Below are 17309 nucleotides of genomic sequence, written 5' to 3' on the forward strand. Positions count from 1 at the left end.
TAGTCATTGTGGGTTTCGTATTTTGTCATTGCGGTAATGAATGGAATGCATATTAAAGGAAATTTCTTTCTTTCCAAAGCATTGAGTCAACTGAACGGTTATTGCACTTATTGCCAAAACAACACCAGTCAATCAATGATTTCGCATAAGAATTTCAGTTTATAATTTGAATGGCAATGTAATGAATCACTTCAATTGGTTCTACTGTAAAAGACCATAGTTTTTCTTACGCTAGATGTCGTTGCCTCCGCATGACTGACATTTTGATGCGTCAAACTAATTACAGTGAGATAAGCTGTCAATGTGTTAACACCAAAATATTCAGTATAAACTAATATTCAGAGCGAACAGAAGCAATGGCGTCGGATAAAACAAAATCAAATAGTTCAGTGAAGCATATTCCAAAAGATGCCCAAGTCATAATGTCAATAATGAAGGAGTTAAATGTGACCGATTACGAACCGATTGTTATAAATCAATTACTTGAGTTCACATATCGTACGTATTTGGCCTCTTTGGTCAATCGACCAATTGGCATAACCTCATCCATCACAAATCACGGCTAATTGTATGTACTTTAATTTGTTGTTATTTTAGGATATGTTACATGTATTTTGGACGATGCAAAAGTCTATGCAAATCATGCAAAGAAAAAGGTTATTGAATTGGACGACGTAAAATTGGCATCACAAATGACATTGGAAAAGGCGTTCACAACACCACCGCCGAGAGAGGTAAACAAATCGCTTCCACTGTTCAAAATAAATTCAATTTTCAAATGTTCAATTTGATTGATAATTTTGATATTTTGTTTTTCAATTTAACTTTTGTTTAGGTTTTACTGGAATTGGCACGTAGTAAAAATGTGATTCCATTGCCAATAATCAAAACACATTGTGGACTTCGTTTACCACCCGAACGTCATTGTCTTTTGTCAGCAAACTACAAACTGCGAGCGGCTGAATTGCAACCGAAAAAACTTGGCAAATCAGCATTAGATCGATCTGGATCGAAGAACAAATCTACCGGTTCAACAATGCTCAAGCGTCAATCGATTGCAAATTCATCAAAAACACAAACGGTTTCAATACCAAAGCCAACGTTCAAAGTTAGTGCCAATACGAATGGCAGTGCAAATGGTGCCTCAGGTTCGTCGGGTCCAACACAACCGCCGATTTCAATTGCCAATAATCATCAAATAAAACTAAATAGCGAAATTAAAATGGAAGTAGAAGATGATTACAGCAATTACAGTAATGATTCTCACGGCAAACGAAAACGAGAAGATGACGACGATTTTGAATATGAAGAGGAATTCGAAGCCGTTGCTTAAGCTGTTTACCGTACATTTTTCACTTCATTCCGATTTCAATCGTTGTCGACAGATCATTAACATTGATTTACTCCCCCTTTAATTTATAACCTATTAGGATCTGTTAAAAATCATTTCAACTCGTCGTCGTCGTGCTAAGATTTTTAGGAAACAAATTTTTTTTTATATGTAAATAAGTTTATGCAAATAAATTTTATTGAGAGAGAAAAAAAACCACTGGAAAATCAAATCAAAATAAAATTGATAATTAAAAATAATGGAAATGAAATCGAAATGAAAATGATTGTGATATTTGTTTTATGCTCGAACTGATTGAATTAGTGTGCAGCCCAAGTCCATAATTTGCAGGTATTCGGAGCCGCCTTCTTGCATACGCAAACTACATTCACCCAATTTATCGCAAATGGTCGCTTTTTGCTTGCATGTCAGCGCCGAATTTTTGATCACAAAATCATTGAATTGATCGAAGAACTGTGAGATGGAGTATGCATCGTACTGGATATTTTGAACGTATTGTTCGAGTTTGCTGTAGTCACCTTTTTTGCAAACTTCCAAAAAATCCGATAAATAATGGGTCGGAATCAAACCGCTCATTTCGAAAATGTCAGTTTTTGTAATATTTCCTTGACCAACTTTGAGGCGAAAACAAGATTGTAGCGTTGTTATTGCTCGACGCATGTCACCATCCGATATGTCAACGATGATATCAAACACATCGTTGTCAATTTGAACATTTTCCTCGCGACAAATGTATTGTAAACGTTCGATGATTTTTTCGCGTGCAAGCGCCTTGAAACGGAATTTCGTGCAACGAGACGTAATTGGCTCGATAATTCGTGACACATAATTGCATACCAAACAAAAACGTGTCGTTCTACATTCTTTTTCCATCGTTCGACGTAACGCAGCCTGGGCAGCATGTGTCATTGAATCGGCTTCATCAAGGATAATGATTTTGAATGGTGGACACGGTTTACCACTGTAAAACGAAATAATAAATTAGATTCAGTCTGGCTCATCGAACATTTGTAATTTACTCACTCTGGCCGAACAGCACTGGCTGTTAACTGTGAAAATTGTTTGACACGATTTCGAATAACATCGATACCACGCTGATCGGATGCATTTAATTCCAATATACGTTCTTTGTAGATATCACCGAACAGCTGATGAGCGGCGGCAAGAATTGTTGACGTTTTACCCGTACCTAAAGTAAAGCAGGCGTTTCGAAAATGAGTTTCTTTTACTCCGCACATTTAATATGACATTGTAATACCTGGTGGTCCATAAAGCAGTAAATTTGGTAAATCAGCACCAGACAGTGAGTCTTTCAACACGGCAACCACTTCTTTTTGTTCAACAACATCGTCAACTTTCTTTGGTCGGCTGAAATTATACAAATCAATGTTTTAGTAATGCAAACTACCAAAATCATTAATGTTGCCTTGATTTCAAACTACTCCGAACAAACTTACTATTTTTCAACCCATGGAACAATTTTTTTGACTTCGATTTCGGATGATTTGCCAGATGATGTGCTTGGTTTGGCAAATCCACCACTAACTTTACCGGTTTTCAAGAATGCCTGCATTTTTTTTTCGCGTTATTTCAAGCACAGAAGCAACAAACGTTTTAAATTAAATGTCAACAAATGTGTTCGGGTCTTTTGGCGGCTTTTTTTTCGTTGTGTGTCTTTCTGTTCACTTTGACGTTTTAATCTACACATCGACCGCTATCGATACTGCAGTCGATTTGAAATCATTTCAAATTTTAACGCGCTTCATTTTTTACATTTTTTCCAGCGAAATATTATTTATTGAACGATTTTTTCGATAAAAATGAGCGAAAAAGTCAAAAAGAAAAGAAATTATTTTAAATTGAAGCGTATTGAAGTGATATTTTTTGGTTATAAATGTAAAAAGTGAGGTTTATCTAATTCGCGCCATAAAACATATGATGGCATGAATTGGAATTTGCGCAAATGCTATCACAAACATGTGATTGACATTTCCACCCACAAAATGTTTTTTTTTCTTCATATTTCAAGGTATTTATATTGCGTTTTATTTTCACACCTGGAAAATGGTACCTGTCAATTAAGTGGTGTGCATTTTTCGAATTTCAGTTTTTCCTTTAGTTTTGAGAGAAATTCGTTTAAAATTCCCTTAGAAAACGGCAAATGAACAATATGTCAAATGCCGTTTCCCAATATTTGTGTTTTATTTCCATTCAGGAAGAATGTCATTTTACTGCAAAGTCGTAAAAGGTAATAATTTTTCCAAAATCGATTTCAACCAAGCTCTTCATTTTAATGCATTCATTTTGCATGTAGATTGCATGCAAATTATCTTTAATCACCCCGCAGTTGACATTTTAATTGTGCATTTTTACGAAAATCGCCTATTCGCATTTGTAAAACTTCATATAAATTATAATTATATCATTTAGTAATTGCTGTGGAATTGAAATTATACGAACAAGCGAGAGAAAGAGAAAAAAATCACTTGCATGTTGATTGTCGATATATCTACAAATACTTAAATCTATTCAATGCAGAATTATTGATGGCTCATAATAATGACCTGAATGTAAACATATCTGTTGTTTTATGAATGAGCACATGTGTGGCCACATGGTTGTGTTATGGTCAATGGGGAATGGGCTGCGCAATGGCGAAAGGTGATTAAGAATTAATGATACCGTCGGCAATTTTGAATCCATGTGCTGTTTTTATGGCATATTTCACTATGATTCATCCATTCAGGAACTCATCCATAATTAAAACACCAAGCCCTCTTTTTTCATGGGTCGTGATCAATTCGACTGAATGAATAAAACTGTTTTATAAAATAAGCGGATTATTTAAATAGTTAATTTTTTTTTAATAAAAATGCACGATTTCACATGGAATTTGATTTAAAAATCAAAATACATGCAAGTGGTCGCAACATTAAACAAAAACTAAAATAATCGCTTTTTTCAGTCCGTAGCCGTTTTTATTAGAAAACAACTTAATAACGTGCAATTTAACGGCCTTTCTCTCCATTTGTTGCCGTTTTCAATGAACGTACACGAAGTCCCCGGCGAATCGTGAGGACAGTGCAAACAAAATACAGAACACATCCATATGGCGCGTCTCATGTACAAACCATAAGCTCAGTTTTATTTTCATTCAACGGCATTGTGTTAGTATAACACATTCTATGTAATATATATTGAATTCAATCTATGCTTGTATTGATGATTTGTTTTGATATTTGGGATGTGTTGGCGACTTTAGTCTACTAGTATTATTCCAATTTTTATTTACGACTTTAGAAGAATCAAGTCGCCAGAGACGACAGAGCGGTCTCACGAGTGTTTAATAACACAAGTGCGATTTTGTATATGTCTTCAAATTCAATATATTCTACGAAATTATTTGTCATAGAGTGCACAAAATATTTTTAAAACAAATCATCTGTTGTGATGATGTCTCGCACAGTCGATATGCTCGATGTGCTGGCATTCGTTTAAGTCAGTGTTATTAAGAAGAAAAAAATGTGTGTGAATAATCGAGATTGAGAAGAAGTTGAAGTGAGGGAATTCGCAATGATTATGTCATCGTTGACTAAATAAATTAAATTGTGCATCCGTTTCAGAGCAAGCTGAGACGTTAAAGCGTTCGCAACGCAGTTATCATTGTTTGTGGTGTTATTTTTTTGTAAAATATTTTAAAAGTAAATTGTTTAAAATTTAAAGATTATTCTCAAAGTTTGTTTTTTACTCCATTGTTGGGATACATAGACTTTTGTTTAAATACGTGTGGGTAAAGAGTGTGTAACAATGTCAAGGTTTGTGTTTAAATATTTTAAATTGTTCGTAAGTTGGTTTTTTTGCCGACGGCAATAAAATATTCATAGTCATACACTACGGCGCAACCAATTTTGAGCAAATCTCAAAATTAATCATTAAATCATTCTCCAAACTCCATCATTGTTTCGCACCGATGTTTTCTGAACGCGCAATAAGTACCAGTTTTCGGCATCGAAAATAACAACATACACGACGTGTTTAAAAATGTATCTCTCTATTTATATGTAACTTGGACGCACGCTCACTCGCACTCAGTATTATAACAAATATATATGCTGAGGAACACCCAAAAATATATGTGGTCGACACACAAAATTTGGTTTTTAAATGTGTATCTTTCTCCTGTGTGTTTAGACCGATGCGATCATCAGTCGTGTGAATATAATTCATCGATTAAGTTGTTTTGGGTCTTTGTTGGTTTTTAAAATCAAGTTTTTGCCTGAATTTAAAAGAGAATTGTGTGAGTCAACCATTTAGCAGGCAATTCTTTAATCAAGAAGCAGATTGAATCATATTTAAATAAAAACAAAATCAATATATTATCAACACTCCGCACCGTATGACTCAAGTCGCAGTAATATTTCATATTTAATGATTAATTTCAGTGCACGGTCGAAAAGGCTAAAACCTCAGTTTTTTGCAATAAAAATTTTCGAACTAAAAACTCATTGAAATAAAGATTAAAACTGCGAAGGTGACAAAATTTTTATTTTTAATTTGATTGTATGTAAATCGTTCATGATTCATTGAGCATAAAATTCAATTTTCGGAACAAGCTACGGAATAAACCGCACAACCACAAGAAAAACTATGCTCACCGATAACGCATGTTTGCCGTTAGCTTATCGACATGTCGTAATGAATTTTGTGTTGCCTATGGTTTGTTTTCAAATAGAAACAATCGGCAGCTGGTTATGGAAATGTTGACATTGAACTAATCAACGAATTGATTTTTTTCCTTGTACTCTATTCGTCAAATTGACGACGTCAATCAATCGAATATTAAAAAAAAGTTTATTTGTTTGAGACTATAAGCTGTTCATAATTTTGGTCTTCATAGTCGGAAATACTACGTCGACTATTACGTAATTTCATACAAAATGAACTCAAAATAGCATGCAAAAATGATTTCATTTAATCTCAATTTTGTTGAAATTTGTTTTATCATTTCTGTGAAATTTACTTAAATTAACAAAAATGCTTTTCATTTTCGTTCTCAGTATTCTTATCTCGAGATAGAACAAAAATGTTCTAAGTAGATTTTAACATGTTTTACTCGTTTTTTATAGGCCATCTGCTGGGCAAGACGCGAGCTCGAGTGTACAGGCAGGCGATGATAGTTTCCAAGACGACCTTGTGCAATTAGATACCGGGAAAACTAAAAATTCCGATGAAATGGCGGCTGCTAGCAAAGAAGCATCCAAAGATGAGCCAGTTGTTAAACCGGCAGCATCAACCAGAAGTGATGACAGTGTTTTTACAATTTTATACTCGATTGTGAAAAAAGTGTCTGTGGTCGGTGCCATCTATTTGGTTGGCTATATGAACTGGTCCGTTGCATGGCTTATAACTCCAGTAATTTTGGCTGTTACCCGTGAATATTGGCACAAAACAAACGAGACGAAACGAGCAATAGCCAAAGCAACTGCAACATCCAATGAAAAAGATGTAATTTTGGCGCGTATAAACGATTTACCAGCTTGGGTTAGTCGAAAACTAAAGAAAACAATAAGAAACTCAACGAAATCAATAAATATTTTGAACGTTATTCATTGTAGGTTTATTTCCCTGACATCGAACGCTGCGAATGGATAAATCGAGTAAGATTTCTCAAAACTTTTAAAGAAACTCAACTTTTGAAATCGAAACATTTTCGAATTCTTATTAATTGAGGTGTTTTCATTGCCCCTTAGATCTTGCAACAAGTTTGGCCGAATGCAAATTACTTTGCAAAGGATTTGGTTAAGGATGTGATCGAACCAAAGATTGCCGAAGCACTGACTGAATATAAATTGAATGGTTTTAAGTTTGATCGTATCGTCTTGGGCACAATACCACCACGCATTGGCGGTGTAAAAGTGTACGATAAAAATATATCACGAAATGAAATTATCATGGATATGGATCTATTTTATGCGAGCGACTGTGACATCAATTTCCAATTGTCCGGAATGAAAGCGGGTATGAAACGAGATCCATCTTATTATTCCGAGTTTTTACTACAAAATTTCACTGCAAATTCCCAAATTTTGATTCAAAATCCTAATGTTATTCCACGTGCCTTCCCTTTAGGAATAAAAGATTTTCAGATTCATGGAATGGTTCGGGTCATCATGAAGCCATTAATTTCGAAAATGCCTCTAGTCGGTGGCTTACAAATCTTCTTCTTAAACAATCCAGATATTGATTTCAATTTGGTTGGTGTTGCCGATTTGTTGGATATGCCGGGATTGAGTGACATGCTGCGTCGTATTATTATCGAACAGATTGGTGCCATCATGGTACTGCCCAATAAGTTGCCAATCTCACTTAGCGATGAAGTTCCATCGATAACGTTGAAAATGCCCGAACCAGAAGTAATTGAAAAGATCATTGTCAATCCATTTAAAAACGAATTAAAGCGAATTGTTTCGATTTTAGGGCGTTTTGAGAATTCATGTCGTCGAAGCAAAGGACTTGATGAAAAAAGACATTGGTGTACTTGGAAAGGGAAAATCCGATCCTTATGCTATTGTAATGGTCGGTTCACAACAATTCCGTACACCAACCATAGATAATACCGTAAATCCAAAATGGGACTATTTCTGTGAGGTATGCATTTCTGTTTAAAAAAATTACCACATTGATTTTGGGTGCGCTAGGATGACAAATTAAATTACGTTCTACCGAACTATTTTTTGGGAAATGCTGAACTAAAAAATCGCCTATGTTTGAAGTTGGCTATTCCGAACGGAGTATCGAATCACATTTTTACTTGATTTATTTTCCGAATTTTGATTTTTTTTACCTGTATGCCAGTTTAAATTTAACATATTATGAATGGAAATGAATCCAGCTGTAGTACGAAATTTGGATTAAATGCGCTTTTAGAACACCGTGATACACAAATTACCGTAAAAATGCGAATGAATTTCCAATTTAAAAGCACCGATACAAACTTCCGCTAAATATAGCTCAGCAAATTTAATAAGAACTGTATCAAAACAGAAAAAAAAGACATTTTACTTTTGAATGAAAGAATATATTCGCATGATGTCAAAAAGAAATGCAAACAAATTTCAATTGACGAAAATGCGAAGTGAAAAAAAATTTGTGCCGTTTTGAATGTCGTGTTGTTTTCGATATCTATTCTTCTGAAATATGGAATGAGCATGAAACAAAAAAGAATCTTTTGTAGTCCAAATGAATCAACCATTTTCTCCACTTTCCTCATCTTATCCTACTCCTTTTTCCAAACAAAAATTTCCATTTATTTCTCACTTTTGTATGAAAAAAAAAATTATTTTTGAACAAAATATCACATCAAATCAAAACCAAAATGAACATTTTTATATCAGGCAGTCATTCAAGCTGAAGTTGGACAATGGGTTAATTTCAGTCTTTTTGATAAAGATGAAACGAGTGACGATGAAAACTTGGGAAGGTGAGACACTCACAAACAACCACATTACTATTTCTCAAAAAAAAAAAAAAAAAAAAAAAAATCATTCAGTACAAATTAAGACTTTGTTGCAATACATTGTAAAACAAAATTCAACTTCTGACAATTCAACTCCCCCTCGATAACTCACCTCACAATTACATAAAAAAACAATGACTTGGTACAATGATACACACCAAAAACATGCCCATTTCTATTTCACAATTCTTAATAGTTTCTTTAATCAACCACTTAGATTCTCTTACACAATTCACCATAGAAACAGTAGTTACTCTTCTTTGCTTTAGATCTTTTGCCATTTGAATTTGGACACATTCAAGTAGATATTAACATTTTTAAATTTGTTTCTTATTTTATTGTTTCTATTATGCGAATGACTATTTCTATTAATTCTATAAATATACCATGTAGAGCTTTCTTTGTTGGTACTTTGCATTATACATTCTTTCTGCATTTGTAGCGCTTGGTTTTGGTCTAATGTTTGTATATATATATTGATTAGCCATAGATTAGGCCATAAACTAAGTTTGGTTAAATTTATGTTTATTTAGTTGTATTAAATAATTGAAATTTTTATTTAAAATGAAACAAAGTATCCGATTGTTGCGGTTGATGGTCTTGTACAATTCGATTTGTGGGACTACGACCCTGGTTTCCCCGGCACTGAGAATGATGATTTTCTTGGAAGGTGGTGGTTTTTCTATCCATGTGCTTTGTTTCGAATTTTTTTTTGGACTTTATTTTTGTTCCGTTCAAACATCGTTTTCAACTTCTTCATTGACGATCACTAAGCGTCAATTCATTCGCCTAACTAATATATAAACTAATTTTCGCCATATAAAAAGTTTTTTTTTTTGAAATATTTCTTTTAAAATTAACATTGTTGGGAACATCTTATTCAGCTTTCAATTAACAATATATATATATTTTCGCTGCAAACACATGAAATTGTGGGCAAATCCAATATGAAATTCGAATCTGAAACATTTCGAACACGCTAACCATTTTACAGGCTTGCTTTGATGTTAAATGTTCAACAAACATCGGGTTTGATTTATTTGACTGGGATAGAACGGGCAATAATGAACCGCTTGGAAGGTTTGCTTTATCAAATATCTTTATTTTTGTATTTGTAATTACCTTTTGTTCATGTTGTCTGATAGACATTCATTTTGTAAATGGTTTCATCATTTAATTGGTAACATGGAAGCACGTTTAAATAACATAATCACTTCAATAACGAATCCCCATTCGTTTTTCTTTCTTTCTTTTTCAGTTTTACTCATTTTGTGTGCAAAGACGTTGAATTTTTGTTTTTTTGTTGTTCGTTTGATGCAAGTCATAAAATGATTTTCCATCACTATTTCATTGCACATTCATTTTTCAACGAAAAATCTTTAAATAAGGCTAATATCGATTTTCTTTCCAAATTCAGAGCCACAGTTGAGATTAGCAATGTTGTGAAAAATGGAACCTTGGACACGGTAATTGTGCTTCATTTTCTCCTTTGACTCGAAGTATTTGTAACTAATGGTATTTTAATATCATTACAGTGGATTACACTAGAGCAAGCAAAACATGGAATGCTACACGTTCGTTTCAGCTGGTTGGAATTGTCCTCGAACGCGAGTGACTTGCATTCGGTAGGTTTGACGATAAGATTTTGTACATTTGCCAAAAAGTATACAAATCATTTCTATTTTTGAATAGGCACTTGCTGAGACTCAACTATTGCGTGTTACAAATTTGGCGAGCGCTGTACTCTCGGTCTATATCGATTCAGCAAGTGACTTACCACAAGCTCGCGTTCAATCCAAACCAGATCCGTTTGCGATTTTAAGTGTTGGCAAAACAAATCAACAAACAGCAGCACTTCGACGTACAGATGCACCAGGTAAACTATTGCGGATAAGAATAGGAATAAGGAACAATTGATTAACCCATATTTATTTTTTTTTTATTTTGGTGAATTGCGACCAGTCTGGGAACAAGGTTTTACGTTTTTGGTTGCAAATCCGGCAAACGGCACACTGCTAATTAAAATTGTCGATCAAAAAACCGAAAAAGATCTTGGTCAATTTACTTATATTCTCAGCACTTTATTGACAAAACCGAATTTGGAACTTGTGTCGCAGCCATTCCAACTTCAAAAATCTGGCGCTACTGCAAAGGTCGTAATATCGCTGGCATTGAAGATTTTGAAAAAACCCTTGAACCAATCAAGTGAACCCGTCACCCGGGGTGAAGCGCCAATGATTCAACGTCAACCATCGCAAATGTCACAAACACAAGAAGTGTCGGAAGTGAAAAATGTGAAATTGGCCGAGTTCCCACCGAAATTGGCTGAAATTCCAAGCCAAGTGGACAGCGCTGTCGATGAAATGATTGAAAATGCCAAGAGCAATGTGAGCGAATTCATTTCGAACGAAGCGGCCAATGTACTAAACGATGGACCACAATCACAGCTACGCCGTCGTCAATGGAGCACCCAATCGGAAATAAGCTCACATGGTTTGGGTCGAATTCAAATCAGTTTATATTACAGCGTCCAAAGACAGCGCTTATCGGTAACTGTGCATAAAATTATGTAAGTTTGGACATCGATTAATATACATAAATCCACTGGTTTCAAAGATACTCTTTTTAAAAATACTTTCCAGTAATATCCCATTGAAAGATCCATCGAATGTGCCAGATCCATATGTGAAGTGCTACTTGTTGCCAGCTCGTTCAAAGGAATCGAAGCGCAAAACAATCATTGTAAAAGATTCGTGTGACCCCGTGTATGATGCAACATTCGAGTATATAATTTCATCGGCTGAATTGAAGAATACCGAATTGGAGGTGACTGTGGCCACGCAAAAGGGATTCCTAAGCGGTGGCAGCCCAATCATTGGAATGGTAAATCAATTCTCTCGATCGGTCATAACACACGGACAATTGAATTATTCTCTTTTTTTCGCATTTCGATAACAGTTGAAACTACCTTTGGACGACGCAGATATTACAACACAAGGCATCTCCAATTTTTATGATCTGCAACCAGAAATTAAAGCAGATTAAACTGAAACAATTTTTCAGAGAGCGTCCCAAAAAAAAACGAGACCTTCTTTTTTATGATTTATCTTAATTATTTTAGCCAAATTTTCACCGTCATGGATCGCAGGGATTTAAAAAAAACTGAATGCACCATCACTGTAACCTAATATGTATTCACTTCCGTACAAACATGATGTTCACATGTAACTCTGTGCCTTCTCTTTAAACGAAACCTATCGCTTTCGCTCTTCTTGGGCTCGACCAGATCAGCCTATCTGCATTTTTTTATACATTTGAGTCATTTTGCTCCAGTCCATCAAAAAGGAATCGAATGATGGATAGTATTTTATCGTGAAAGTATTCGAAAACCAGTCGATATATTGATATATTGTCATTAGTTTTAATTCATAGCTTTCGCTTATATTTTGCTGCAAAGAAATAAAATTTTTAAAACTGAACCTTCTTTGAAGAAATAACAAATGAATCGTTGCATTATTCTTTTTAAAAAGGTCAATTAAAATTATGATGATTGAAGTGAATCAATTAGTGAATAACTGAGACGTTCTAATTGCATAAAAAGAGTTTGAGAATGTTTGAAGTCATTCACACGTTACGCACTGACAGAGAATTTGGTTGTAAAAAGATCCGAAAATGGTTGAACAACCTTGAGTTCCAGTCAAAGTTAGGAAAATCATAATTTTATTTATAGAAATATTCTATTGAGAAAAAATTCCAATACAGTAAATCGTCAAATGTATCAATTTTCAACCGTAGTCTGACCTTTTTACAACCACACATTCCTTCAGTGTGCATTCAAAACAAAAAAAATAGTAAACAAAGTCTTCGCTAAGTAGCTTTGAAATCTTAGAACCATATCTGTAGCTATTCCCCAACAAACACCAGTTCAACCGATTCACATGTAATCATATAAAATGCTAAAATATATACACACAACCAACCATGCGTGTACAATATTTTCCACACTAACTCACTCGGTTTTATTTTCTAGTCAAATAGACACATGTTTTCCTATGTTCGTTCACATCCTACAATTGTATGCGTTTTATTGTTCTACGGAATACAAGCCGGTTATGGAAATACACCATATATCTGTAATACAGACGCAACGAATCTGTATGCGGTAGTACGTAATAGGTATGTGTGCTCAGTTGGCATGTTAGCGAGCCGTTTATTTACCCAAGAGTTGTTGTTCTGATCGCAAGTGTTTCCGATTTCAGTTGTGATTTTTTCATTTTGGTTTTTACATTTTTCAACAATTTTTTTTTTGCGTTAAAGAGTTTTATTTATTGTGTGTATGTGTTAAAATGAGTCTGTTTATTTGCTAAAATTGTTTAAGTTATATTTTCTCTCAGTGAAGTGAAGCGATTATGAGGTCATACACTGTTTAGTATTCGGTTTCATCAATCAATTGACCCTGAATTTTATTGGCCAAAAAAGTCAATAAAGTGACATCATGGCAACTGTTGGCATCGGAAATTGCCAAAATCAGATACCATATGCTGAGAAAACGGCAGACCCAAAATATGGAAATGAGAAAAGCATTGTTGAATTCTTAATTCAAATTCTAAAGAAAGCGGCGTTAATAACTGCGATTTACTTTTTCGGTTACTTTAATTGGTCGGTTGCATGGATCATCACGCCAATGATTTTAGTTGAAACACATAAATACTGGCGCGTAAATGACGAAAATAGCAAATTCGTGAGGAAAATTGCCACACTCTCAGCAGCAACGAATGAAAAAGATGTGATTCTATCGAACATCAAAGACATGCCGTCATGGGTATATTATATTATCTATTATCTATGTATAACGAATGTTTCGTAACGTAATGAATGCTTTTGTTTAATAGGTGTATTTTCCGGACTTTGAGCGCTGCGAATGGGTTAACAGCGTAAGTATAAGCAGAAAATAAATCGTGTTCTTTCAAGCGAAAATAGCAAAAAAAAAACACATTCAACATTTGATTTATCTACACTAGATTTTACTGCAAATATGGCCGAATGTAAACGATTTCCTGAAAAACTTTGTAAAAGACTTTCTTGAGCAAAAAATTCGAAAATCACTGTCCAAGAAGAAATTGAATGACTTTGAATTTGATCGCAATCGGATTTTATTTGGAACAACTCCCCCGAGAATAGGCGGCGTTAAAGTATACGATAAAAATGTTTCACGCGATGAAATCATTGTTGATTTGGAATTGATTTTTATGAGCGACTGCAATGTCAACTTTAAGTTGGCCGGGTGTCATGCGTCTTTACAAGATTTTGAAATTCACGGTATGATACGATTGATAATGAAGCCGCTAATTTCGAATATGCCATTCATTGGCGGAATGCAAATTTTCTTTTTGGATAAACCGCATATTGACTTTAATTTGGGCGGAACGAGTGAAATTTTGAAAATTCCTTATTTGAGTGATTTGTTGCGTCGCGTGATTTCAAAGAAAATCGCTAAAATCATGGTATGGCCCAATAAGTTCCCCGTGAAACTAACCAAAAAAGCCACATCAGCTGCAATAAGAATGCCAGAACCAGAAGTTAGTGAAAGACAAATGTTCAATTGTTGATAATAATTATCAACGTTTTTATCAACTGCAGACAACAACATTTATCAGCGTGTTATCTGATAAAGTTGTGGTTCTTTTTATTTATTTATACGGTTAACTTTGTTTTGCTTTCATTTACTTCAGGGTGTTTTGAGAATAAATGTGGTGGAAGCGCGTGATTTAATCAAACAAGATATTGGTGGCAAATCGGATCCGTATTGCATTTGTGTGATTGGAATGCAACAATTTCGAACTCGAACCATTTATAATAATTTGAACCCTGTTTGGAACTACGTTTGTGAGGTGGATATGATTTTTATTTGATTTTGTATTCGGAGTGTAATGAAAGTGCATATATTCACAGGCATGTATCGATGTTAAATGTCCGAGGTCAATACAATTTCAACTTCACGATTGGGATAGAACGGGAGGTAGCGATCCGCTGGGCAGGTGTGTTATTAATTACTTTGCGTGATTTTTTATATACATATTTAAAAAATAATAAATTTGTAAAATAATAACCATAATAATGTGTGTCGAATCGACACTGTCGATTGGCCTATTTGTATGGATTTCACAGTAAATGTGAATTTAATATTAAAACCTATAATAACGAAAATGTGAACATTTTGATTGATTTTCTGTCCATGTTTAGCGCAACGGTTGACATAAGCCACATTATTAAGAATGGCAGTCTAGATACGGTAATTGATTGAGCAAAGCAAATCCATTTCATTTCAATGGGCATAATCAAATAAATTAAATAAATAAACGATACATTTATTACAGTGGATCTATCTAGAGAATGTTAAACACGGGGAATTACATGTGCGTTTCACGTGGCATGAACTGTCGAGCATGTACGGTGATCTGCGTGAGGTGAAAACACTTTCAACAAATACAAACAATTTCAACATTTACAATTAATATTAACACAAACACATTAAATATGATTATACAGGCTCTGGCTGAAACCAAATTATTACAAACGACAAAATTAAGCAGTGCTGTTTTGTCTGTTTTTATTGATTCTGCAAGTGACCTACCTCAAGTGGACGATCACGAATGTAGTAAACCGGATCCATTTGTTGTTCTCTCGGTGGGAAATGTCGAACGAAAGTCATCGGCCAAAAAAGAAACAGATAACCCCGTTTGGGAACAAGGTTTTACATTTCTGGTTTCGAACCCAGAAACAGATGCACTTCAAATTCGAGTTGCCGGGAAGAATCCGGATGAAAAATATGGCGATCGTCTTGGACAATTTACATTTAAAATCGCCGAGCTTTTGACGCAAAACGATTTATGTAACCATTTGCAATCATATCAATTGAAAAAATCGGGATCAACATCTAAAATTACCATGGCATTGGCATTGAAGATTTTGAAAAAGGCTGAAAGTCGTTCCAATGACTTACCCACCATGGATGATACAGCAGTTGAGCCTGACGAAGAGCTACTAGATGAAAGTATTATATCAGAAGTTGGAAATCAATTGAAAAATGGCGTACACGAGCAGAACGTAGATCAACAAATAGCAAATATCCACACTGAGTCATGCGATAGCCCACCAAATGACGGGTCTTCTTTGAGTTTCTTTGGATTGGGTTGCGTCAAAGTCACTTTGCACTACAGTGTTGAACTTCAATATCTGTCCGTTACAATTCATAAGATTATGTAAGTTGTATTGGCTTGACCTTTTTTTTCAAGAATTCTTTATTAAAGCTGTCAATTTTACTATGTAGAAACATCCCGCTAAAGGATCAATCAGTTGCATTGAATCCGTATGTGAAATTGTATCTATCAGGACGGCAATCAGAAACGAAGCGAAAAACGCGTGTAGTAAAAGATACAAGTGATCCCATTTATGATGAAACCTTTCGATATTTACTTTCACCCGCCGAATTGAAAACCAATAAATTGCACATAGTTGTGGCAACGCGAAATACATTTTATGCACTGCTACATGGAACGAGTTCGATTCTGGGAAAGGTAAAAAGAAATTCAATTTCAAATTTCATTGCGAAATTCATTTGTAAATGTTTTAACAGGTGCAAATTAGCTTAGATGATGCGGACATTGCATCGGGAGGCGTCACAAATTTCTATGATATTTCACCTGATAACGAGCAAGATTGAGCGAATGCAGTCTCTTCCAACACACATTTTTTATTGAACAAGTCCGGTGACCATAACATATGGTTTTTTTTCGTATATTTTATCACTTTAAAAGTAACACTTTTCTGCATTTTTTGCATTCATTCCAGTTTTATAGTTTAATAATCGAGTCAAACTTACCTCACAGAGATATTCTCTGCTAAAATAGAACACCGACATTTCCAATCTGTTATACGATTTTAAAAATAAAGTGCAATCCAATTGAAATAAATGAAAACATGTGTGCAAATTTTTTTTCTCTCTCTTTTTTAGTTTCTTGAAACCCGATACAATTTTTTATTCCATTCTTAATTCTCAAAATCTGTCACAAAATTTCGTACGTAAAAATAGGTGTTTTTATTTGTGTATTTTGTTTGACAATTTGTTTTTAGACATAGACACATCAAGATCGTCGGTTAAATGTGCTGTTCATCAAATGTGCACAACATATGTATTTGTTAGATTTATGCATGATTCACAATCAATTTGTTTAAAATGGTTAATTGCTTGGGCTTCTAATTGTATTAGCCGCTACTCAATTTTATGCCAATAATTATAAAATATATATGTATTCGAATCATCATATATTATACTTTAAATAATATTTAATATAATTCAAACAATTGCCGAATTGCGTTTGAGATATTTGCATCCATTTAAAATGGGGTTTGCTTGCTGTGGGTGTATGCGTATCGCATTCA

At 34.4% G+C, this 17309-nt stretch overlaps 4 protein-coding genes across 9 annotated transcripts; 3 read left to right on the forward strand and 1 right to left on the reverse strand.

Annotated features, from left to right (window-relative positions):
• The first annotated feature begins 314 nt into the window (after positions 1 to 314).
• LOC116342804 (transcription initiation factor TFIID subunit 9) lies at positions 315 to 1555 on the forward strand. Its single transcript, XM_031770558.1, has 3 exons — positions 315 to 498; positions 598 to 734; positions 836 to 1555. Exons 1-3 carry the CDS (start codon positions 357 to 359, stop codon positions 1331 to 1333), a joined length of 777 nt encoding a protein of 258 aa, XP_031626418.1. The 5' UTR covers positions 315 to 356; the 3' UTR covers positions 1334 to 1555.
• LOC116342803 (replication factor C subunit 4) lies at positions 1535 to 3023 on the reverse strand. The gene is made up of 4 exons (XM_031770557.1): positions 2809 to 3023; positions 2610 to 2719; positions 2375 to 2540; positions 1535 to 2312 (listed from the first exon to the last, which is right to left on the reverse strand). The coding sequence occupies exons 1-4, from the start codon at positions 2922 to 2924 to the stop codon at positions 1631 to 1633; spliced, it is 1074 nt and encodes a 357-aa protein (XP_031626417.1). The 5' UTR covers positions 2925 to 3023; the 3' UTR covers positions 1535 to 1630.
• A 390-nt stretch (positions 3024 to 3413) lies between these two features.
• Positions 3414 to 12372, forward strand: LOC116342848 (extended synaptotagmin-2). 6 transcript variants are annotated; one of them, XM_031770621.1, is made up of 13 exons: positions 3414 to 3599; positions 6478 to 6892; positions 6967 to 7008; positions 7102 to 7369; positions 7481 to 7764; positions 7829 to 7999; positions 8746 to 8831; positions 10285 to 10333; positions 10403 to 10492; positions 10560 to 10743; positions 10830 to 11436; positions 11510 to 11750; positions 11826 to 12372. In XM_031770621.1, exons 1-13 carry the CDS (start codon positions 3529 to 3531, stop codon positions 11910 to 11912), a joined length of 2595 nt encoding a protein of 864 aa, XP_031626481.1. In that variant the 5' UTR covers positions 3414 to 3528; the 3' UTR covers positions 11913 to 12372. The 6 variants fall into 6 exon arrangements, with proteins under 6 accessions (XP_031626481.1, XP_031626480.1, XP_031626482.1 ...); XM_031770620.1 differs by lacking the exon at positions 8746 to 8831 and adding an exon at positions 9443 to 9537; XM_031770622.1 differs by lacking the exon at positions 8746 to 8831 and adding an exon at positions 9862 to 9947.
• Positions 12373 to 13071: 699 nt separating this feature from the next.
• On the forward strand, positions 13072 to 16846 carry LOC116342932 (extended synaptotagmin-2-B-like). Its single transcript, XM_031770754.1, has 10 exons — positions 13072 to 13689; positions 13760 to 13801; positions 13889 to 14446; positions 14600 to 14758; positions 14820 to 14905; positions 15111 to 15159; positions 15245 to 15334; positions 15417 to 16129; positions 16198 to 16444; positions 16504 to 16846. The coding sequence occupies exons 1-10, from the start codon at positions 13363 to 13365 to the stop codon at positions 16588 to 16590; spliced, it is 2358 nt and encodes a 785-aa protein (XP_031626614.1). The 5' UTR covers positions 13072 to 13362; the 3' UTR covers positions 16591 to 16846.
• Positions 16847 to 17309: the final 463 nt, after the last annotated feature.

This window comes from Contarinia nasturtii, unplaced genomic scaffold (genome assembly GCF_009176525.2).
Source record: "Contarinia nasturtii isolate CC-2019 unplaced genomic scaffold, AAFC_CNas_1.1 Cnas_scaffold_928, whole genome shotgun sequence".
Taxonomy (NCBI): Eukaryota; Metazoa; Arthropoda; class Insecta; order Diptera; family Cecidomyiidae; genus Contarinia; species Contarinia nasturtii.